This window comes from Lutra lutra, chromosome 17 (genome assembly GCF_902655055.1).
Source record: "Lutra lutra chromosome 17, mLutLut1.2, whole genome shotgun sequence".
Taxonomy (NCBI): domain Eukaryota; kingdom Metazoa; phylum Chordata; class Mammalia; order Carnivora; family Mustelidae; genus Lutra; species Lutra lutra.
Window position 1 is genome coordinate 1,122,980 of NC_062294.1, and position 24,480 is coordinate 1,147,459.

The 24,480-nt window shown below is 57.1% G+C and overlaps 1 protein-coding gene across 2 annotated transcripts in view; it reads right to left on the bottom strand.

Moving 5' to 3' along the window:
- ZC3H18 (zinc finger CCCH-type containing 18) overlaps positions 1-24,480 on the bottom strand; it is a 60,032-nt gene that overhangs the window by 7,749 nt on the left and 27,803 nt on the right. For both annotated transcript variants that reach the window (XM_047710077.1, XM_047710078.1), the window contains 7 exons: positions 23,313-23,461; positions 22,898-22,990; positions 21,829-21,986; positions 16,207-16,324; positions 14,751-15,019; positions 1,150-1,341; positions 178-303 (listed from right to left, as the gene is read on the bottom strand). In XM_047710077.1, the coding sequence (XP_047566033.1) occupies positions 178-303; positions 1,150-1,341; positions 14,751-15,019; positions 16,207-16,324; positions 21,829-21,986; positions 22,898-22,990; positions 23,313-23,461 (1,105 nt within the window). The remainder of the gene's footprint in view (positions 1-177; positions 304-1,149; positions 1,342-14,750; positions 15,020-16,206; positions 16,325-21,828; positions 21,987-22,897; positions 22,991-23,312; positions 23,462-24,480) is intronic.

The following is a 24,480-nucleotide window of genomic DNA, read 5'->3' on the forward strand; positions in this document are numbered from 1 at the left end:
AGCGCCTGAGCTTGTTATCTGGCCACCTGCACACACTTCACACGCTCCTCGGAAGTGACCTCGAAACGCGGCTCAGGCCATTCTGAGAACAGCCGGGTGCCCGGCGGGATGCCGGTGCACAGCGCGGCCGTGCCCAGACGCGCCCCCGCTGCCCGCAGTGGCCGGCGGCGCACGTACCTGGACCGGCTGCCTGAGAACGAGCTGCGTCTGGAAGACCGGCTGGAGTAGGAGCTGTAGGAGGACGAGCGGGAGCGCGAGCGGGACGAGCCGGAGCCGGAGTATGAGGACGACCGTGACGATGACCTAGAGCGTCCAAGGACAGGGCTGGGGGAGGGGCCGGTCTTCCTCCACCTCTAGCCTGGCTGCCGCTGACCTGCTGTCCTCAGGTGCAGACCCAGGTGACGTGGCCACATGCCCACCTGCTCCCGCACCCCCCACGTCCTCCATCCCTGCCTGCGCACACCCGGCCACCTGGCCACACAGCTACTCCCACCTGCCCTCTGGACCCCTCTGTGGGCGTGCTGCAGTCCAATCCCCTTTCTGGTGGAATAATGTTTAGAAAGCAAGACGTGGGTCGGTGTGTGCTCACTACTGCTGGCGGACAGCTTCCAGGCCCTGGCTGGACACAGCCCCCGGCGCGGTCACACATGGATTCCTCTCTACCCATCTGGGTACATAATGAAAGCCCTGGGTCGGCACGGACCTCCCCAGTCCCTGTCTAGCACGGCGGGCTCCTGCCGGCCTCCCCCCGCCACAGGCCTGCCCGCTTGTTCACGCCCAGTCACGCTGCAGCGCACACCACAGGAGGAAGAGAGGGGCTGCCTCCGTGACCGGGCTCATGCCGTCCTGGCCTTCTGCCTCGCGGGGTCTCTTCCAGAGGGACTGTGTGAGCTCTCCCCGCCTCGCTGGCCCCCTCACCGGGTCTCTGTTCTGGGTTGCCAGCATCCTGGCTGAGGTCAACCGTTCCTTTTGGGGGTGTGAAGCCTTACGGAAGTTGTAAGCCTCAGTTCTGTCTGCCGCTAACGCCCCAGCACCCCAGTTACTCAGTGAATCTCTTCTAGACAAATAGGCTGACTGTCCTCCGGCCGGCGTGGTGCAGCCCTCCGGCAGCGTCCATGCACCGTCACTGTGACTGGCCAGCTCCCTTACCTGGAGGAATTAGAGGCAGAGGCCGACGAGGCTGATGTTTTCCGGCGCCTTCGTGCCCGGCTAGGGGAGACGGACACCCCGAGTTTCTTCTTGGGAGACTTGGACCGGCGCCAAGGGTCCTTCCACTCATCCGCTCGCTTCACCTGCGGTCCTGCAGCGGCGGCCTCCTTCTTTGGTGGCTCAGCTTGACGGCTAGAATCAGAGGTGTCAGCCACTCTGGGACCGTCCCCTGTGACAGCAATGCCGCTCGGGGAAGGAAACTGAGAGGCAGGACGGCGGCATAAGTGCCTGCTTCAGGGGGGCCTGACAAGTAACGGGTCACCCACCGGGGCCACAGAGCTCACTGCCAGCATGACAAGTAGAGCTCACACCACGGACGGTCTCCACACACGTGTCCTTCCTGGAGGAACATGTCTTTCTCCTTCACAGAAACTAACCACACTGGGACTCACTTTTTTGGGTGTAACGACTTACAGAATTCCCCACCATACTGCAAACTCTGGGAAGGACGGGGTGGCCTTGTCTACCATGTTCTCTCTAGAGCCGGCACAGCAGGTGCAAAACAAATTCTTCGTTTAAAGGCAATAAATTACTTGTTGCCCTCCACTTATGGCCAGCTCATCTTTGACAAACGAGAAAAGAACACTCAATGGAAAAAAACCAGTCTCCTACACAAGTAGTGCTGGGAACGTGGGACAGCCACACACAGAAGATTGAAACTGGACCATTTCCTTACACCACACATGAAAATAGACTCAAAATGGATGAAGGACCTCAATGTGAGGCAGGAATCCATCAAAATCCTTGAGGAGAACACAGGCAGCAACCTCTTTGACCTCAGCTGCAGCAACTTCTTCCTAGAAACATCGCCAAAGGCAAGGGAAGCAAGGGCAAAAATGAACTATTGGGACTTCATCAGGATCAAAAGCTTTTGCACAGCAAAGGAAACAGTCAACAAAACCAAAAGACAACTGACAGAATGGGAGAAGATATTTGCAAATGACCTATCAGATAAAGGGCTAGTGTCCAAAATCTATAAAGAACTTAGCAAACTCAACACCCAAAGAACAAAGAATCCAATCAAGAAATGGGCAGAGGACATGAACAGACATTTCTGCAAAGAAGACATCCAGATGGCCAACAGACACATGAAAAAGTGCTCCATATCACTCGGCATCAGGGAAATACAAATCAAAACCACCATGAGATACCACCTGACACCAGTCAGAATGGCTAAAATTAACAAGTCAGGAAATGACAGATGCTGGCGAGGATGCGGAGAAAGGGGAACCCTCCTACACTCTTGGTGGGAATGCAAGCTGGTGCAACCACTCTGGAAAACAGCATGGAGGTTCCTCAAAATGTTGAAAATAGAGCTACCCTATGACCCAGCAATCGCACTACTGGGTATTTACCCTAAAGATACAAACGTAGTGATCCGAAGGGGCACGTGCACCCGAATGTTTATAGCAGCAACGTCCACAATAGCCAAACTATGGAGAGAACCTAGATGTCCATCAACAGATGAATGGATAAAGAGGATGTGGTATATATACACAATGGAATACTATGCAGCCATCAAAAGAAATGAAATCTTGCTGTTTGCGATGACGTGGATGGAACTAGAGGGTATTATGCTGAGCGAAGTAAGTCAATCAGAGAAAGACAATTATCATATGGTTTCACTCATATGTAGAATCTAAGGAACAAAACCCACGAACATAAAGAAAGAGGGGAAAAATAGAACAAAGCAAACTGTAAGAGAATCTTAACTCTAGAAACAAACTGAGGGTTGCTGGAAGGGTGGGGGTGGGGGATGGGTAACGGGGGATGGGCATTCAGGAGGGCACATGATGTGATGAGCACCTGTTCTATGCAAATGCTAGACGACTGAATACTATATCTGAAACTAATCATGTACCACACGCTGGCTAACTGAATTTAAATAAAACATTTTAAAAACACCCTAAGGACGCATTAAACTGAAGCATAAAATCCCTGTTATATTGGCCCTAAACCCCAAGAGTGTTTGCCATATAAGCTCACAAGCTTGTATTACTGGAAAAGTAATCGTGGAAGGAAGTGAAACCTGTCAATTCCAGCCTGTCCCAGGCCAGCCCGGGGCTGCCGTCACCCCCTACATCCTGTGCTACTCTCGTCCTAAGAACGCTGGTGTGGGGTTCTTCCTCAGTCACCACGGTGGCCCAGCTCGGCCGGTCTGCAGCCCTCTGACACGGCAGCAGGGCAGACAGAAAGCGAGGGACAGACTCCTCTTCTCACCATTAACTGTACTGGGAGCTTCGGTCGCAGGGAGGGGGAGAAAGGACAGAGTGCCACTGCCCGTCCCCTTCACAGCCTGGAAAAGAAATCCACCGAGGGTGTAGTGCTGGCCAAAGCAGGCCACCGTCGTCTCTGAGAGTCAACATCTCCCCAGGGAGACTCTCGCATGCACTCTGGGGGGAACACTATGGGCTTCGTGGTGAGCTGCCCTTCCCCCCGGAAGGGCCGCCAGCCCACACACACCGAGCCACCAGCCCGTGCCTCCTTCCCTCTGAGGGCCGGTACCAGGCCTGGTAGTGACCCCGCAAAACAACAGACCCCCAAAGGGGGGCAAATGGGGTCCTGATTTTAATTAATTTGTACACAGACAACCATTTTCATTTTTTACTTCATTTCTGCAGTTACTCACTAGGACAAATGGTTTGGCTTGTTTTATGAAAATGATGTAATTTCTTCTTAAGATGTATTTAACACTAAAAAGTAAAAATAACAAAAAATATAAACCGTGTCCGTAGGCCCTGGATACAGAAAACCATGCTGGCAGCACAAGAATGAAGCGGTTTAGGGAGCAGCTGAGGGAGGGGCCCTTCTGCAGACCACCAGACCCAAACACTGCTGAGCCGGGCCACAGATCTGGGGACCCAGGCCAGAGAGCAACAGCTTCCGGCTTGGACACAGAACCGGAACCGTCCACGTTAACGGCAGGCGTTTTGGCGAAACAACTGAATGGACACCCAATAAAGAGCTCCTGGGAAACCCCGGGGGGAAGCACGCCCGGGCACTGGGGAGGGCCGGCGGAGGCAGGAGGCACGCCCTCGGACTTCCACGTGGGTGGCCACGTGGGCTGGCATGTGGGCCGGGGTGATGGCAGCCACACGACCAGGCTGTCTGTCCTTCTTCACTGTTTTCTTTGTTCTTTACAAAGTTCTCCACACTTTTCTACCCCATCCTGTTTCCTGTCTATCACAGAAAACCCCCAAATGTTATTTTCTGCTATGCTGACTGGCACACAGGCCCAGGAGTTTTACTAATTCTTGGTCCTAGTGACGCGTTCTCCTCTCTCACAGGACCTCCCCGCAGAAGGAAGAGGCTCCCGGGCTCCGACCGGCGCCACCGCAGGGCCAAGTAGCTCTTACGGCCGTGGCCGCCAACCCTCAGCGGCCTCTCGGCCGCACACCGGCAGGGACGGGAGAGAAGACGCCCCTCGCAGGTCCATAAGCTGAACGTGACCCGTCGGTAAGGCAGCAGGGCTGGTGCGGCTGTGCTCTGAAGCCCCGGAGGGCCGCACCCCTGCCCTGGAGCCTAGGACCCGGTGGTGGTGCGGCTGGTGTCATGCGGGTACCCGGCCCCGGAGTCCGACCAACTGACAAACGCCGCACCAAACTGAATCGGAAACCCCGTGGGCAGGTCAGCTGATCAGCAGTCTGAAGACGCAGGGGCGGGAGAGGCGGCGGGAAGGGCCGTGGTCAGCAGGGGCAGCGGGCCAGCATTTGCATAAACCCTGCTCCACAGAGAGGGAAAACAGGCCTCGCTCTGCCCAAGGAAGGGGCCTTCCCCAGCCCTGTGACCGCACACTCTTATCTTCCAGGCTCTAACGCTCCGCTCAAGGCTTGGAGAGGGACTCCGGGGAGCAAAGGTCAGCTGCAAGGCCTGCCAAACACAGACGTCACAACACAGCACAACCCCGGCCCGACACTCCCAACACGCCTTGCACGTCACATCAGGGGTCAGAGGCGTGAGACGTCAGCGACATGAGGCCGCGACATCAAGGTGTCTGGAAACTCTGAACAGAGCAGCAGCCAAGTCTGCAAAGACGAAACGAGAGAAAACATAAAGGTGTTCTTCTAAAATCGAAAGGCCTAGGCATCCAATAAAGGTCCAAGAAAAGGGACTTAGAAGTGACTGAACTCTTCACACTCCTGTCACAGCACCTCTCACGGGAGAGCTTGGCCGCGACTGCATTCTGGGAGCCTGCATTCTGGGGCTTTCGAGGAAAGCCTGTGCTGTGATCACCTCCCCTAGCCCCTGGGCAGAAACCCCCAACGGGGGTCCATGTGGCTGGGGGCTGCCACACCCCTCCATGGGACTTCTGGGTGGGCCCCCAGCGCACCCTGCTGAGCAGCACGCCTGGGGGACGCCCGCCAGGGAAGAGACTCCAGGGGCTGGCAAGGCACCCCTCCCTTTGGGATGCTCACCTTGCGTGGAAATCCCACTTCTTCCTTGTCTCGGACTCTGCTGAGTTTTTACGACCCACCCCAGTGCGCTACAAGCCCTCTTCCAGCCTTGGCCAGGCCATGGGTCCCTCTCGCAACAGACACACAGTAAGACGCGAGAGAACTTAGACCGGCTGCTCGCGGTTCTCATTCTGGTGCCCCCCAGGCCCTGACGGAAGCCTGCAACGCCGGCCGACGCACGCCCCATCAGGGAGGCGCACAGCAGCACCCCGGAACCTGACATTTCCAGGGGCCGAAGCCGGGTCCTGACTGGAGGGGCCCAAGGGCGGGTCACTGCTGTGGACGGTTCTCCCGGGGCAAGTGGGGGGGGCAGGACAGATAGCTTTTCCCGAGTGAGAGGGCGTCCGGTGACAGACCCACCACGTTCACTCTCTAACTATGAAAACATCCCTGAGCTTCATCAGGAACAAGTAAACCTGAGAGAAACGTGACTGCCAGCAGAGGGGACAGGCACGTTCCCACCCACTTCCACTTTAACTTCTGCTGAGCAGAAAGAAGCCTCCTGTTTCAGGCGGAGGGGAAGCGGCATTCCCGTCCGTCTCCTGACCGCTGCAAGGCCCATGACGTTGCCCGAGGCTCCTCACGGCTCCTGCCCCCCCAAAGCTCCCCCTGGGGGCGGGTCACGCTTGAGGCGGCTCAGCGGCCCGTCCTTCTGCCTCACGGCTGCATCCGTGTCCGCGGGCATTTCTCCAACTCCTGCTGACAGCACATGTGCGGCCTCAGACGCGAATACACGGGGGAACGCGACCGTCTGCCTTTTCGTCTTCGGCAGTCGGGCAACTTCCGGAGCATTCAGTGGCTTACGCCCCGGGCACAACGACCTTCTCGGAGGCAAGCAGTTCAGCCGTGCCCAGGACGGACGAGAGGTCAGGACAGTGAGCTAAGGCTCACTGCATCTCCAGACGAGTGCCTTTGCCCCAACCAAAGATAACTGACCGTCTGACGCCAGGCCCGAGAGCAGCTCGGAGCAATCTCCAGCGCCCGGCTCATCAGGAAGCATGAGACGCCACGCAGCGGGGAGCCGAGTGGGAGGCTGGGGCGACCTGCCGGCCCACGGCCTCGGGACAAGGCCTACCCGCTTCCGTGGGGCCACGCACACCCCGCGGGGCTCCCGAGAGCCGTCTGGGTGTGGTTGTCGGACACACACAGGGGCAGCAAACGGCGGGACACCAGCACGCTGGTCTAGGGCCGCGTGAGCGAGCACAACTTGCCACGTTCAGGTTCCCGATGCCGACAAGCCGCAGCGTTGCGTGAGGGGGGCTGAGGAGCCACGATGCTGCGGCGAGGGTGACGGGCAGCTGGAGGGGAGAGCGGCGCTCAGACAACCGGGAGAGTCACCCAATGCAGAGGGGAAACCTGATGTGTAGTTTTTGCAAAAAATACAGCAGACCGGAGCGAGGGTCACCTTCTCTCTAGGGCGGCAGATGGCCGTGCGGCCTCAGACGTGACACACAGGGCAGCGGTTTCGGCGCAGCCCACGTGGCTACAACCAACCTCCCTTGCTTTGGTGCTTCTGGCCTCCGAGGGGAGTCCGGAGCAGTGGGGGCCTCTGGGAGGGGCTCTGGGAGCCCCGTGGAGACGGGTGTGAACGCCTGCCCACCGCCAACCCACCCTGGGCCCCTGGGGGCCTCACACTGGATGCAGGCCCCTGGCACCCTGAGACGAGAAGCCCTCGGCGGAGGCGGCGGGCAGGAACAAGGCTCCCTCGAGAGGACGGAGGAGAGCTCCCAGGAAGTGAGGAGCCTGCCCTCTTGGCCCCAACGGGCACCAAACCTCACACGTGCCTCTGAACATGAGCGGACATCTTTAAGCAGTCCCGGCAATCCCTCCAGGAAGATCCCAATTACTACCTTTATCTAGAATGAAATTAATTTGCGTATGCCAAAGAGCACCCTAATTACCACCCAGCTCCGCCCGGGGCGGCACGCCCTCTGGCTCGGCTGTAAAGATCAGAAGGTTTCACGAAAGGGATTTCCCTCTATTTACATAGATGCATTCCACAGAACTGCTTACAAGGCTCTGCTCAAGGCCTAATTCCAGACAGGAACCCTAAAGGGGGCGAGAGACCGCGGCCCCGAGCCTTGGCTATCTAGAGGATAGCTCGTCAGAACCCCTGGAGGGAGATGTTCCACAGAAAACACTTGCCAAGCAGCCCCGTGGGAACAGCCTGGCTCGGGCAGGGCAGGCGGGAGAAGGGCAGGCGAGACGGCGGACAGCAGTGGGGGGCGGGGTGCTGGGGGGCTAAGGCCCAGGGAGCCAGGCAGTCTGCCGGCACATGGTCCTCGCCACGCCTCACCCCCCGGGGCTGAGGCTGTGCCCCACTGCCGGGCCACGGGCATCTGGGTTGCGAGAGCTCTCGCTGGCCGCGGACAGACCGCACCGAGTCTATCCTTGCCAACTGCCATGTGTGCCCACTGGACTCCGCAAAGAGCAGTCCTGGGGCCGGTCCGACCCCCTGCAGAGTCCTCGAGCACCAGCAAAGGCGAAAGCTTCCCACTCCGCTCTGAATGCAGTCATGACTGTCTCCTACTTGAGGCGAGAAAAGTGCTTTCCATCCAGCTGTGGATGTAAAATTCCCACCCTGTCCTAGGTAGCTAGGTAAACTGATCTAGAAAAGGAGCCGACACAAACACACTACGCAGGGAAATTCAGCCGCCTCCGAAAGCGGTCACGCCAGCTCCGGTGCTCAAAGGGAAAGGAAACAGGAGGGCCGTGCTGGAAATTCTGCTCTGGGGAAACCCTAGCCCTTCGTGCTGGCACAGGGCTGGCGGGGTTCCAGCCAGGGTGATCAAAGACGGGGTTCAAGACTCCCCAGCAGCAATGAGAGGCTGAATCCAGACCAAGGAACAGGGCGCACCTGCCTCTGCCCACAGGAGCATGAGTGAGGGTCTAGGGAAGGAAAAGGAGGGGGATGTGAGCCTAGCAAAAGGAAGCAGACACCAGGGGAGAGCAGGTCTGCCTGGTTTGGTGAGAAAGCTGCATCTCATTTTAGGAAGAATCCACGTAGTGCTGCCTCCTGAACCCGCCCCGCCGGCTCAGCGGTGCTCCCACTGACCCTGCCCTTCACCCGAAGGCCCGAGGCTGTGCAAATGTAGGGCTCGAGGCTGGTCTTCACAGGGATCTGGTGCTTGGGGGCTAAGCCAGTACATGCTAGTGCCCTCTGAGCAGTCTTTTTGGATTCACATGGACACCCCCTGGAGGGGGCCAGGCAGCACTGAGAACACGAGGGCTAGAGGGCATCTGTCCCACGAGTTAGCAACAGGCAGAGACGGACACAGCCTTGTGCAGCTGTCCTCCCTCGAAGAGGTGCTAAAAGTACACTCAGGTGTATAAAAATGTCCCTGAGATGGACACACAGACACGGAGCTACCTGGCTTCTTGGACACAAGCAGGACATGTGAGGGGGTGGGGGCGACGGTCCACAGTACATAGGAGGAAACGCGCTCGAAAGCCATCCAAGACGCCACAGAGTGACGGGGCAGAGTGACAGCCTCGACATCCTCTGCCCATCTTCCCTGTGTCTCTCCTTTCCAGACCAGGCATCTGGATACACATGAAAACAGCTTTTAGGCGTCTGGAGAGCAGAACTCCATCTGCAATTTCATCAGTCCTACGATGTTTGCTATGACAGATGAAGTAAAAGGGGGGGCTACTACCAAACCCAAAACTTACTTATAGCACCATCACGTGTCTGCGGGCTCCAGCTCTGGGCTGGGCCGTGACGGGGGGCCGATGCCGTGGCGGCCTGCAGGGGACTGCGCTGAAGAAGGCAACAGGTGATAACACATCCGTCAACAGTAACGTGACATCAGGGAGTGCTAAAAGCCATGACGAACTATCTAGCGGAGAGGGAGCAGGCAGGGAGGCCCCTCCGAGCAGCAAGATGTGAGCCACGTCCTGGAGACACGGAGGGACGGCAGGGGCAGGGGACGGCCGGGGCACAGGCCGCATGACCAGCAAAGTCGGTGGTGTGAGCAGAGGAAGCCGGGCCTCCGGCTCCAGCAGCGCTCCCAGAGCGGACACAGCCCCACTGTGGAGCCCTCACGGGACTTGTCCTGCGCATCTTGGGGAAAAGGGCTTCTATCAAAACGGGGCTTCAACGGCCCAACGCCAGGAAGGCGAGATCAAGCGCCGTCATTCGCACACGGTCACACCTTCAGGACAGCGCAAAGAGCGGCCGCCACAGCCCGAGGGTCATAAAGCTGTTGGAAGATGGAGCGGTCTCAGTGCATCCAGAATATGAGATCACGCTGAATGTTCTTTAAAAACATGATTTTGCCCAATGTTAGGAAAGTATGAGAAAATACAGCAAATTACTGAGGACAATTTATCGCGATCCGGAGGAAGAGAAGAGTGAAAACCGGTGCTCACAAAGACTAAGCACCCTGCGGCTTCCTGCCAGAAACACAGCTGCACAAGAAAGGGGCTGGTCTGAGCAGAGAGAACAGGAGCCTGGCTTCATCCACCAAAAAACTGTAACTAATAAATGAATTCAGTACAAAGGAAACAAAGGATACAAAGTCAACGTTACAAAAAAAAAAAAAAAAAATCTGTTGCATTCTTATACACTAACAACCTGAAAAAAAACAACAAAGGAAACAATCTCATTAACAACCTCATAAAAGTACACTGGGGGACACCTGGGCCGCTCAGTCCCTTAAGCGGCTGCCTTCAGCTTGGGTCATGATCCCAGCATCCTGGGATCGAGTCCCACATTAGGCTCCTTGCTCGGCAGGGAGGCTGCTTCTCCCTCTGCCTCTGCCTGCCAGTGCTATGACAAATAAAATCTTTTTTTTTTTTAAGATTTTATTTATTTATTTGACAGAGATCACAAGTAGGCAGAGAGGCTGGCAGAGACAGGGGGTAAGCAGGCTCCCCACAGAGCAGAGAGCCTGATGTGGGGCTCGATCCCAGGACTCTGGGATCATGATCTGAGTTGAAGGCAGAGGTTTTAACTTGCTGAGCCACCCAGGCGCCCCAACAAATAAAATCTTAAAAAAAAAAAAATACACTGGGGGTGCCTGAGTGGCTGAGATGGTTAAGCGTCTGCCTTCCACTCAGGTCCTGATCCCCAGGGTCCTGAGATCAAGCCCTGCATCAGGCTCTCTGCTCAGTGGAAGTCTGCTTCTCCCTCTCCCTCTGCCCCTCCCCTCCCTACTCATGCTCTTGGCATAAAAATCTGAAAAATACATAAAAATCTTAAAAAAAAAAGTACACAGAAATAAATTGAGCCAAGGGGGTAAAAGAGATAGATACTGAAAATTACAAGACATTAACGGAAGAAACTGAAGACCACAGAGATAAAGGGACATATATCCCATGTTCATGGACTGGGAGAAAGGATACTATAAAAATGTTCCCTAGTACCCAAAGCCATCTACAGATCCAATGCAATCCCTATCAAAATTCCAATGATACTTTTCTTTAGAAACAGAAGCAACAGTCGTACAATTTATATGGAACCACAAAGACCCCAAAGAGCCAAAGAGCCAGAGCAAGAACAAAGCTGGAGGCGTCAGGCTTCCCGATCTCAGACTGCATCACTAAGTCTGAGTCATCCCAACTGCACGGTATCGCATAAAAACTGTCACAGATCAGGGCGCCTAGCGGGCTCAGCCCACAGAGTGCAGGACTCTTGGTCTCAGAGTCGTGAGTTCAAGCCCCATGCTGGGTGTAGAGGTTATGTACAAAACCCCAAAAACTAAAAAACAAGAACAGACACAGGGCAATGGAACAGAAATGAAAGCCCAGAAAGAAACCCACACGTACACAGCCCATCACGACACAGAAGGCAAGAACATGCAACGGGTAAGGGCGGTCCCTTTAACGAATGGTGTTGGGGACACTGGACAGCCACAGGCAGAATGAAACTGGACCCCCATCTCACACTGTGCCACAAATAACTCCAGGTGGATTAAAGACTCAAAATGGTGAGACGACCCAAAACCATGAAGTTCCTAGAAGAAAACACAGGAACCAAAGCTCCTTGATACGCCTCTCAGTAATGTCTGTCTGATCAGGACATCTGCAGCACAGGAAACAGGATAAAACATAAGTAAGTGTGATCACTGCCCCCTCCCCCGAAACTAGTAATACAATATGCGTTAATTAATGGAACTTAAATAAAAAGTATATATCTGAAGATGGAAAATAAATTAAAAAATAAGCAGGACCACACTCAACTAAAAAGCTTTTGCACAGGAAAAATAATAAAATGAAAAGACAACCTACAAGAATGAGAAAAAATATGTACAAACCATCTACCAGATAAGGGATTAACACACAAACTATGCAAGAAATTCGTACAACTCAACAGCCAAAAGAAATCTGACTTAAAATGGGCAATTTCCTGACCAGACATTCTGTAAAAGAGGACATCAGATGGCTAACAGGTCCGTGAAAACATGCTCAACACCTCTAATTACCAGGGACGCGCAGGTCAAACCCACAATGAGGTGTCACGCCCCACCTCTTCCAGCGGCCGAAACCCAAAGCAGAGCTGGTCACCATGTCAGTGAGGGTGACGGAAAGGAGAGCCGGCATGACCGAACCACCACTTCTAGCTAAACGTCCAAAGGAAACGAGAACAGAAAGAGACGTCTGCACTCGCCCGCTCACCTCAGCAATCTTCTCAACAGGAGCCCGCGGCTGGACACACGGATCAAGGAAATGTGGACGGACCGCATGAGGGGTACGGCTCAGCCATGGAAATGAGGCTGTCCCGCCCTTGGTGAGGACTCCGATGGCGACCGAGAAGTGGGCTGAGTAAGTCAGACAAAGAAAGCCTCTCTGTTCTCACTGTGCTGCTCACTTACACGTGGAATCCTTTTTTTTTTTTCTTAAAGAGTACTTATTTATTTATTTCACAGAGAGAGAGAGAGAATAGGAGAGGGGAGAAAGCAGGGGAATGGGAGAGGGAGAAGCAGGCTTCCTGTCGATCAGGGAGCCCAATGCTTGATCCCAAGACGCTGGGATCGCAACCCGATCCGTGGGCAGGTGCTGAATGACGGAGACACCCAGGCGCCCCTTCTGTGAGGAGCCTAACAGAGCCGAGCTCACGGAGACCGACAGCAGAAGGACGGGTGCCATGGGCTGGGCTGCCGGACATGGGGAGCTGCTCCCACTTCCAGTCAGAAGAGGAGTGAGTCTGGGGATCTCCTGCAGCACAGGGGCTGCAGCGAGGGATTCTGTCTTGTGCACGTGAAAGCTGCCACGAGGGTAGATCTGACGTGTTCTCCCCACGCACGGCAGCGGTGCCGGTGCTGACGGACAACGGAGGCCGTTCTGCAGCACGGAGGCAGGGCCACGCATCACACCGTGTATTTTAAGTTTGTGCAATGTCACATGTCAACACATGTTAACTGCGCCTAATAAAGTTGGAAAAAATGTAAAAAAAGAGGCTTTCCTTCAAAAAAAAAAAAGAAAAGAAAAGAAAAGAAAAAATGCACATCATCAAGAAGGCAAAACTTAGAATGCAAAGTACGGTGAGCGGCGCACACGCGCAAGAGGGTGCTGGACAAGGGGTTTGTGCCCAGAACACATCCAACTCAGAAATAAAGACAGTGAGCAAATAATAAAATAAGGAAGTGGGGAAAAGGATCTGAATAGACGTTTCTCTAAAGAACATACACCAAGAAGCACATGGAAAGAGGCTCAGGAAAATGAAAATGAAGCCACAGTGAGCTACCAGGTCACACCCGCAGGACAGCCACCACCACCACAACGAAGGCGACGATAATGAATCATCTGGAGGAACCTGGAACCCTCACGCGTTCCCGGTGGGAATGTCAACTGGTGTGGCTATCTAGGAAGACTCTAGAGATTCCTCAGAAGGTTAAACACAGTGATCATATGATCCAGCAGCTCCACTCCGAGCTGTATACCCAAGGGAAGCGAGAACAATCCCCACACGCACACTTGCACGCGAACGCTCACGTTCACGACAGCCGAAAGGCAGGAACAATTAAGTGTCCGTCCGCGGCCAAGCGGCAAACACACGGCCGTGCGCACACATCCACACCACAGAGTAGCAGCCAGCCACAAAAGGGAGCAGAGTAAGGGTACGTGAACCTTGGAAAGCGTCTTGCCAAGTGAAAGGAGCCAATCACAGAAGCCCTCACGTGTGATCCCGTCTGTGTGCAGTGAGCAGCAGCAGCAAACCTACGGACAGGAAGTGGGCTGCTGCTGGGGCGGACGGCGTCTGGGGGGAATGAGCGCAGCGCCTCCGTGCCGAGTGTCCTACACGCCGCTGACCTTGCCCGCGTCCAAGAGACGTGCCGCGGGGCGTGCACACGTCCTCTCATGAGGCCGCAACACAGACAAAACTTCTCCAGTTCCATGATCTTCTGAGGATCACCTGACCCGCTCTAGTACTCAAATATACATACGCACGTATTTTATTTATTTTTCAAAGATATATTTATTTTAAAGAGAAAAAGAAAGAAAGAGGGAGCAAGTAGTGGGAGGGGCAGAGGGAGAGAGAAAAACCTCAAGCAGACTCTGAAGCAGACACTGAACACAGAGCCCAACGTGGCGCTTGATTCCAAGACTGCGAGACCACGACCTGAGCCGCAATCACCAGCCGACGACAACGGACACCCTGGTGCCCCCGTGTGTATTTTAAACAAGGGCTGTATGAAGGCCCAGAACTTGCCCAGCCTCTCGGGCCGCTGCTGTGCTGCGTGCCGTCGGCGCCCACCCTGCGGTCACCCTGGCAGCTCTCCTGGCGCAGAGCACCGAGGCGAGCACCCAGAGAAGGGCTGCCCGGAGCCTGCCCTCCACCGGCGGACACGAGAGCCCACACGGTGGCCAGCAACCTCCTACCCTTGCTGCCAGAGCAGGGGCACTGGGAATTCACAACTTTCCCGATTTAGGGCAACGAGAAGGAGCACCTGGCGTGCGCTCCCACCGTAACACACCCGTTCCGGGAGGGGGCGGCACCCGCCCCTCAAAACACACCAGCATTTCTTAGCAACGATTGTGGGCGCAGGGCTACAGCCAGCAGATAGGACCCGTGAGCAGCTGGCGAGCCCCCTCCTCTCCGGGCCCGGGGCCATGAACCCAGAGCCCAGGGGGCAGATGGCCTACCTTGGCGGCTGCGGGGAACGGGGCTTCGGCTTCTCCTTCTCCTTCTCGCGTTCCTTCTCGCGGTCACGGTCTCTGTGCTGCCGGTCCTTCTCGTCCCGCTTGGCCCGCTCTCTCTCCCACTCCTCCTTCCTCCGCTGCCGCTCCTTGTCCCGTTCCCGCTCGCGCTCCCGCTCTCGCTCCCGCTGCCGGCGCTCCCGCTCTCGGTCCCGCTCCCGCTCCCGCTCTCGCTCCCGCTGTCGGTTCTCGCGCTCCCGCTCACGCTCCCGGTCCTAAAGCCAAATGCACGTGCTGGGTGGTGCCTGGCACTGAGGCCGAGGGGATCGACCTCAAGTGCTCACTCCGTTCCCGTTTCTCCTTAAAACACAGAGTTACGCGGGGAGCTGGATTCCAGCTTGGGCCCCAAGCTGGCGGCTCAACACTACCTGCCTCCTGCCTCAGCCCTTCCAGCGAGGGCTGGACATGACCCAGCAAGGCCTCCGGTGGGCTCGGCCGGAAGCATTCTTCTCAGGGGAGTCTGGTACAGAGGGGGTGCCCCAAAGTGGGGCCCTGGCCCTTGCTTTCCTAAGCACAACCCTTCAACGCCTTTCTGAACTAGCAGTCTGCACTCATCCATCCACTTGCGCTAATAGTCAAAGTTAAAACGATAATGCCCGAATCACAGCAGGAAGATGGGTTTCAGGCTCCAGGAGGCTGTGGGAGGAAATGAAGCACGTGTCTGCCCTTTTCCTGGCCCGAATCATGGACATGGTAAGGGAGAGAGGAGGCGGAAAGGGACTCTAACAGGACTTACCGACCTTTCAGGCTGCCCTGCCTGGCATGCACACTGTACCCCGGCAGCCTGGCCCCACGGACACGCTACCAGGGACAGCAGCACAGGATGGTCGACCACGGTCCCACCATCTGTGGATTCCCAGGAAGTCACCACCCTTTGTCCTCAAAACTCCATCACAAAGACCAGCCTACTGCTCCCTCCTGACCTCTGCTAAGCAGCAGCTGTCCCATCACTCTGAAAACATGAGGGACTCAAAGACTGAAACGTCATCCATCGAAAAATACCAACACAGAATGGTCCTCCAGGAGACCACCATGGCACAGCTGGGGAGAGGCCCAGGTTACGCCAACGGAGGAGGACAGCACAGTTACAAACGGTACTATTAAGGAGCCTGAAGGAGGAATTTGTTCGGGAGCATGGAACACACCCCCATGCCGGCTTATATTAACATGAATAACCCTATCCACAAACCTAATTTCCAAAATTTAAAATTTCACACCACAGCAGGAACACAAACTAAAGGAAGTCTGTCTGCAGACCACCTCCCATTTAATCTCTGGATCTGAACTGCTTCTCCAGAGTTAATCTGGGCTTGAAGCTGGTCCACTGGGCCAGCACGACCAGGCCCGTCCGAAGTCCCACGCAGCGCGGAGGGCTCGCCGAGGAGCCGCGCGGCCCACTCACCCGGTAGTTATGGTACGGCTCCGTCTCCGTGTACTGCACCCGGAAGTTCTCGTAGTGCCCGCCGCGCCAGAAGCGCTCGATGTCGTAGTCGTAATATGGGTCCGCGTAAGGCTCGAGTCTGAAAACAGCCCAGAAAACAAACCTCACCACTTGGGAATATGAACGCCAGAACACGACATAAAATGTCGGCGAACGGAATCCGACACCACGTAAAGGGAACGGGCCGTGACTCAGGGCATTTATTCCAGGAGTGCGAGGCTGAGTGAACACGAGGAAATTCCTGCCCATACCACACATCGCGACAGGCTGAGAGAGAAAAACCACAGGACGGCAACGACGGCTGGCGGCAGCGTCTGGGACGAGAGGGCCCAGCCCCAGTGGCAGTCCCGAAAGGAAGCGGCGGTGGCGCTTCCCGGGCATGGCTGCACACACGTGTCCACCGTGGACTCAAGCAACCTCTCACTCAACGGGAACAGACGGGCACTTCTCTAAGGCCAGGCCACGGCCTTCCTGAGCACCCACCGGCGGGACAGGGGCCCGGCCGCCGCAACCAGGAGGCGGCAGACCCGGCAAGAAGGAGAAGGATCCACACCCGGAAACTGAGACACAGTAAAGCCAACGCAAGCAGCCAGAGGAGCCCAGTGAGGCAGACCGAGACCAGATCATCACCGCCCGGGAGACCGAGCAGAGCAGTCTGTGTTTACGACAGTCAGCGAGACGGACGGTACCGCGGGACAAAGCATGGTAACCGGAAACGAGCTGAACGTGTTTCAGGAAAACTTCACAACACTCTCGAGAGCACATAAATGGAAAAATGCCCCATGCTCACGGATTGGAAGAGCAAACACAGTTAAAATATGTACACATACGGAGAGCCCAGGTCGCCCAGTCGCTGAAGCGTCTGCCTTTGGCTCAGGTCATGATCCTGAGGTCCAGGGATGCATCAGGCTCCCTGCTCAGCGGGGAGCCTGCTTCTCCCTCTCTCGGCACCCCGCTTGTGCGCTCTCTCACTCTTTCTCTCTCTCTCAAATAAATAAAATCTTAAAAATAAACAAATAAATACAATACCTACACGGTCCATGCAATCCGTACCAAAACACCACCGGCATCTTGCACTGTTGGTGGGAGTGCGAGCTGGGGCAGCCGCTCTGGGATACAGCGTGGAGGGTCCTCACGATGTTGACACTAGAGCTCCCCAATGACCCGGCACCTGCACTAACCGCTATTCACCCAAAGGATACAGAGATACAGATTCCAGGGGACACGTGCACCCTAATGTTTACAGCAGCTTTATCGACAACAACCAAACTATGGGAATAGCCCAGGTGTCCATTGGCAGACGAACGGATACAGAAGATGTGGGGTATACACACAAAGGAATGTTACTCAGCCGTTGCGAAACAAAATCTTGCCATTTGCAATGATGAGAACGGAACTAGAGGCTATTATGCTAAGTGAAGTAAGTCGGAGAAAGACAATTGTCATACGACCTCACTCATGTGGATGATTTCACTTGCATGGGGAATTTAAGAAACGAGACAGAGGATCAAAGGGAAGGCAGGGCTAAATAATGTAAGATGACATTGGAGAGGGACACAAACCATGAGAGACTCTTAACAGGGAACAAGCTGAGGAAGACAGAGGGTGGTTTGGGGAGGCTGGGGTGGGCGGGGAACGGGCACTGAGGAGGGCGTCTGTTAGGGTGAGTGCTGGGTGTTGTATGGAAGGGACAAATCACTGATTTTTCCTCCAGAAATCAATATTGCACTGTATGTTAACTACCTAAAATTAAAACAAATGCACACAGAAAACACTGGAAAGACACAAAAACACGTGTGAATAAATGAGACGATGTTCCCTGCGTTCGGCGGGACGACTAGACACTGCCCAGAAGTGAGCTACCTGTCGGTTAATTCCCAGACGCAGGGCCCTCCCAGTACACATAGCAGCGAGCCGCTGCGTGAGCTAGACGAGCTGACCCGGGTGCGCTGCGAGACAGGCCAGGGAGATTAGCCAAGAAACACGCGCCCTCTGGGACACTATGTTAGGAGGCCTTTCTGGGGAGGAAAGGAATGGCCCACGGGAATGAGACAGGAAGCCCAGAGACAGACCCCAGCAGGGAGGATAAAAGAGCCTCCCACAGGGACGAGGCAGACTTGTCATCGATGGGGAAGGGACCACTGCTAACCACTGGGAGGGTGAGGAGACCACCACCTTACTACCCACAGACCCAGAGGACCTGCTCTGGGGTGCCTGGGACCCCAATGGAGGAATGAGGAAATGTAAACCCAGCAACAGATGGACGTTCTGCCAGGGATTTCTTGGCTCCAGGCCAACTCTCCCCTTTGAGTAAGGTGGCGGGGGAAACTGAGGCACCTGCAACCCAGAGACCTGCCACTCGGGGTAGCCCTCAAGGCCTCTGCTTGATGGCCTCCAGCGAGTAGGCTGCTTTCTGGGAGGCCTCTCCCCCGGCTCCCTGGGACCCAGCAGACGCCCCCAAGGCTGGCTCTGCGGGTGACGAAGCTCTTTCGTTGCAAGCAGCCAGACGTCTTCCAAAGCGCCTAAGCCGCACGTGACCCAGGTCAGATTGAAGATGAGAGTTGGGCGCGGCCAAGGCCGGGACGCAGGCCCCGCGGTGACAGCCCCATCGCAGCCGGCTGAGGTCCTAGCGAGTACATCCCCGAGCGGACGTGAGGGTGCGCGTGCTCTCTAAGGAGGGCTGTTCTGGCCGATTCGTGTTCGGAAAGCAGGGTCAGCAGCGTGCACGTGGCCCCGGTCCTGTGGGACTGCTCGGTGCCGGAGGGGCAGGCCATCAGGGCTCCGGTCCGCGGGCGATAGCGGCTCGGAGGACGCATCCTGGGAAGGGCTCCAGCCCAGGCCCCTGACTGCTGAGCGGTTCTGCGGCCACCAGCTCCTGCCAAGGACCCGTTTCCTCGCGGCGGAACCCTGGGCCCGTGTGCCAGCCCCCGCCTCTGGTGGGCCCGGCACCGCACCCCTGCTCCCCGCTGGCCCAGCTGCAGGGCAGAGACGCTCCTCTGGCCTCCCTGGCTCCTTTCTGAAACAGCCTCCATGCCCGCCGTGGGGCCTGACCCCCCGATGCTGAGATGAAGACAGGGGCTCCCGGGCGGAGGGGACAGGCCTTCCGTCGGCTGTGCGAGGTCCTGCAGGCTGGCTGGCGTCAGAACCCAGCGCCGCAGCGGTGGGAAGAAACTCGTCCCGTCACCACTCGGGGTCTGTCTAGGAAAGTGCTATTTTTACCAAACGACCCTGCTAGGCACATTCATTCCGATACCAGCGTGAAGAAAACACCCGTTTCCTGCCCTTTCCACTGCCTCAGAGCTTCCTCCCGGTGCGCACCCCCGCGGGGCCGGAGCCGCCCGCACTGAGGCCACCGGCGCCCCCAGGTGACCGCAACTCAACTCTCCACGCACATAGCCAGCGGCGGGCCGGGCATCCCAGGCCCCGGGAATGGGCGTCCATGGCCTGGGAGCTCGGGGGAGGGCGGCAGAATCAGCCGCAAGGCTTGGCAGGAGCCGGCGGGACACCCCCAGGCCCAGGCACTCTGACATGGGCGTTTCTGACAACCCCCGCCCCGGTGCGCTGCTGGTCCCGTGGCCACCCCCGAGCTCAGCCCTCGGCCCTGTTCCCACCTTCCCTGCCTGGCACGCGTAGGGACCTTGGTCACGGGGCTGTTGTGCTGCTGGCTGAGGAGCACCTCAGCCACGGGCGCCCAGAAAAGGAGAGCCGGTCATGCTGGGCTTTTTGAGTTCTCCATGGATGTCCTTGAACTGCCGTGAATCACCTGCCTGGTGTCCCCGCCGCCCCACGCGCTCGCTGTCAAGTGCCTTCTGTTCTGCTCCGTGAGAGCCCGGCACGTGCCACGGGGGCTGGGGAGGCCGCGGTGGAGAAGGGCCCTCTGCGTCCTCACCCTGCCCACTGCCCGCACCACTCCTGCAGCCCAGCCTCCTCGCCCACCCCAGAGACGTCAGTGTGGCTGGCCAGCGTCCCCTCCTCAGTGACCGGAGTCCTAGTGCCTCCTCCAGCCTCTCCCCTCCCTCCCTGCAGGGGTGGGGACGCTGCGTCCAGGCTTCCTGGACGGCCGGTCGTTCCATTAAAATACCCGGTGGGGGGCATCTCCTCTGCTTAGTGGACCCCAGCTGACACAGCAGAGGTGGCTTCCCACCTGACCCACACCAGAACCGTTCCCAGAGGTCCTCACTGACAAGGTCTGGTCAGGGCCCAGCACACGCGTGTCACAGAAGCCCCCAGTTCATGCTAAGGCACTGATGTCCAGATGGCCAACACCGGTGAGCACTGGGCTTGAAGGCCCCTCTTCAGAGGCTGTAGAGGCTGAAGGCCCTGCAGCGGGGACCGTCCCCAGCCCAGGGTGGGGCCGAGCGCGGCTACAGAACCAGATCTGCCACCACTGCTCCCCAGCAGGCACATGGTGAAGCCCCTCGCCCCAGCCAGGGCTGGGAAACAGGGTCGGGGTGAACCTTGAGGTTCTAGAGCTCTTCTTCCAGTGCCCAGATGACCACACCGAGGGTGCACCCTCTGCTCCGTGCTCGTCCCGTGCCCTGTACACACGCGTGAGCTCCCAGGGCTCTCCCCTCCCCCCACTCCCTGCAGGGCAAGATCCTCACCTGCCTTCGACACAAGGAGAACGTGAGGGCTTAGGACAGGACGTGGGCCGCGTGCCCTGGCAGACCGCTCCCGACTCCTGTGTTCCTGTCCGGGATCAAGGTGCCTCCATACCCAGAATTAGGAACACAGAGGTCTGAGCTCCATCTTTCAACCTCTACCCACTGACCATGACAGGCAGGACGGAAGAGCTTCCTCCCCTTTCTTTCTGCATATGTGACAGGAGGGCCCTGAGACAGCCTGGTGGGTGCAGGGCAGGGCGGCGGGGTCCCGAAGCACGAGTGGCGTAGGAGCCCCTCCCCTCTGCACCGCCTCCACCACCGCCGGCCCAGCCAGACCCCGGCAACCGGCCCTTGCCAGCAGCACACGGGAATGCACGTCACTACAAGCCTGACAAGGAGGCTGAAGCCGGATGCCACACCGTGCCTGGGAGCTGGGCCCACCCTGCGGCTCTGATACAGCCGGCCTTCCCCCAGGAACTGGAACGCGGGCGGATGAGCGCTTTACCTAACGCTACACGATTCCTAAAATTCCGACTCGGGGTTTTCAACCATGTGCGCCTTGGGAAGGAGTCTCTGAGCCCAGCAGTGGAACATTGGGGAGGAGAAAATGAAAAGGGTCACACCTGCCCAGTTCCTGGACTCTGGTGACAATCTCACGGGTGCTGGGAGGAGGGTGGGCAGAGGCAGACCGACAGGGCTCCACGAACGGGTGCAGAAGTTCTCGGAGCTCATAGAGCGCGCAGGGAGCCCTGCCTGGGCTGACACACCTCCTTCCCAGAGCAAAAAACCAAGTAAAGTTGATACAAAGAGTCCGAAAGGATCTTGGGGATGCCATTCTCAGTCCAGGACAGGGACACACATGGGCCCCCGATGCCTGAGGGAACCAATGTGTTGCCGCTCTCCAGAGCCCGGGGCTCACACAGCTGGCAGCAGCGCATACTCTATCGAAAGGAAAGGAAGACGCAGAACTGGTCCTTACACTGTGTCTCGGACATCTCTGGTGATCCGGTAATTCCAATCTCGGAAAACTTCATTCTCCTTGTCAAACTCCCGTTCGTCTTCGCCAATGGTCACTGTAAACCTTTTCTCTTCAAAATCAGGCTCCTGTTCTTTTCGAATGGTTGCTTTTTTTAAAACCTACCATTATAAGAAGGAAGACATTAATGCCGGTACTGTCAGGAAAAGCAAAGGGCAGCCTGTCCTGATGTGACCCACGGAGCTCCGGCCAGCACGGCAGAAGTGGTCCTCGAGCGCGTGCCGGGTGGGGGAGACGCGCCCCTGCTCCAGGTCAGGAGCGCGCCGTCTCTGCACCCGGCAGCTGGGACGGGCCCGCTCGGCAGTGCCCTAGAGCTCGCTCATGTTCCAGAAAGGGGTGAGAGAGCTGGGATCTCCTGGAAACAGTCTTCACACTGAGCTGGGGAACCCAGACTGTCACTCGGGGAGGAAGCCCACGTGTGGAGGGGAAGGGGAGGCCACTTGTGGCAGAAAAGCCACATGAAGCGGTTCCAGTCTCAGAGGAAAGGCAGGACGGGGGCTCGTGTGCTGAGCGAGGGAGGAAAAGCATTTTTAGTCTGTCACCTCACTCGAGAGAAGTGAGGACTCAGCAAGCAGGCCTGGTGCCGACAGACCACAAGGCTGACGGACAGCCGGGGCCAAGGTATGGCCTGGAGCCAGAGACCAGGGAAGGAGGGGAGGGTGTGCGTGAGCACCGGGCCTCCTCGGGAGAGGACGGCTCCTCCGCAGGCAGGGGCCCCCTGTGCTAGGTCTCCGGGGAGTGGCTCTGGGCGGCCGGGGGCTGCGGCACTAGCTGGGGTGGGGCCCACTACTGCCCAAGCCACAGGAAGGCAGCGGCTTGTGCTGTGACCTCGCGCACCTTGGAGAGATCGACAGACGTCGGTTTCCATTCACAACTCTACAGAGAAATCACAGAAATACACCCTCGCTTCAGAGACTTTACTGGGTTTTCAATCCTTGTCTCTGAATCAAAGAAATGTTACTTTGGCTCAAGGGACCGCTGCTAGCATTTTCTTCTTGGGCTGTCTGGTTACCTCCTTCGCGTGCCGGAGTCCTCGTTCCCAGGCACTCTCTGTGGGGGGCTCTGGAGGGGGTGGAGGCAAAATTTCATCAACTACTGGCCCACCCTATTAAAAAATGAGAAGGGAAAAGTTGAGAAAGCAAGCAAAACTTTAAAATTTATACAGAAATGGGAGCAAAAAGCCCAGCGAGAGCATCAGCTAGCTGCATGGCACATGCTCCCCCGGCCTCAGTCTGGCCCGACCCGCTGCCTGGCCTGAATCTACGATTACCTCCACATGGAGACACGGAAGCCTCTGGAAGGCGACTCAGTGACTGTGTGCTGTCACAGAAGTGCCTTTCACACAAGCTGCTAACGTGCTGCAAGCTGAAGGTGCAGAGAGCTTAGCTGTCCCACCCGCTAGCAGTTAGAGAAAGGGGTTCACGCACCCACGGGTTGGCGGGCATCAGCGGGTGAGGTCCGAGAGGCGGGGCGCCGTTAGGCGGGAAAGGTTCGGCTTTGGTGATTAAGGAATAGTTGCCCTTGTCGTTGACTCCGGGATGTATAAACCTACAGTTCATTCCCCACGTGCAGTTCCCTATGGAGACAAAAGCCAGGTCAGGAAGGGGAGAAGAGAACCAGGGCGCACAGGTCAGCCTCCTGCCCGCTGTGCATGCAGCGGCAGCCTGGGGCCCGTGTCAGGAGCAGCAGCTCTCGGAGGGCCTCGGGGGGGACCTGCGGGTGCTCCAGGGCTCCCACTGCAGCCCGCGCCACCTCACTGGCTGTGTGCACCTGAGCACGGACAGGCCCCAAGGCAGGCGGCTGTGGCGGCAGAGCCAGAGCCGGGCCGCCCGGGGCCGCTCCTCCCAGTGAACGGAGCCACCACAGCCTTGCCCGGGTCCCACCTCCACACACGCACAAGTTCCGCGCAGGCCACCTGGAAGTTGTGCAGCCACAGCCCGGGCTGAGGAGCTTCCACGAGCAGGACTTCCTAAGGGCCCCCGAAAAGTGGGGGGGCTCGTGTGGTCGAGGAACCTGGACCCCGCTCCTAAGTCACTCTGGGAAGAGTTCCTCTCCCTCTAAGAACAGCGAAGTCCTAGAGCGCCCCAGACGATCCCAGGCTGCCCCTGCTCTGTGAGGCGGTCTCCCGTGCAGGGGACGCGGCACCCCCAGAAGGGCTCCGAGGTGCGCATGCGAGATCCTCATCCTGACCCCAACACTCGGTCACCGCGGGAGTCCTGCCCATCTGCTCAGGACGTCTCTACCGGCTCCGTACACCGGCACTTCTCCCACCGGAAGTCTCACAAACCCTTCCAGGGTATCTCTGTGCTTAAAAATGCGTGAGAGACACAAGACGCGGAGGACTGTAACTCCCCGTCTGTTCACACTTCACACAAAGTATTTTACGAAGTCGCCTTTTAGAATTATTCCGTAACAGAACATCAAGATTATTCAAGGAATCCACTTGACTTCTCAGAACAGAAGACAAGAAGTCCAAGTTTTAATTTAATCGGTAAGGGAATCACTTCCAAAAAATTTCACATGGTGGGGAGGACTCCTGCTCAGGCCGCGGAGCGTGTCACCTTGATCACAGGGTCAGGAGTTTGAGCCCCATGG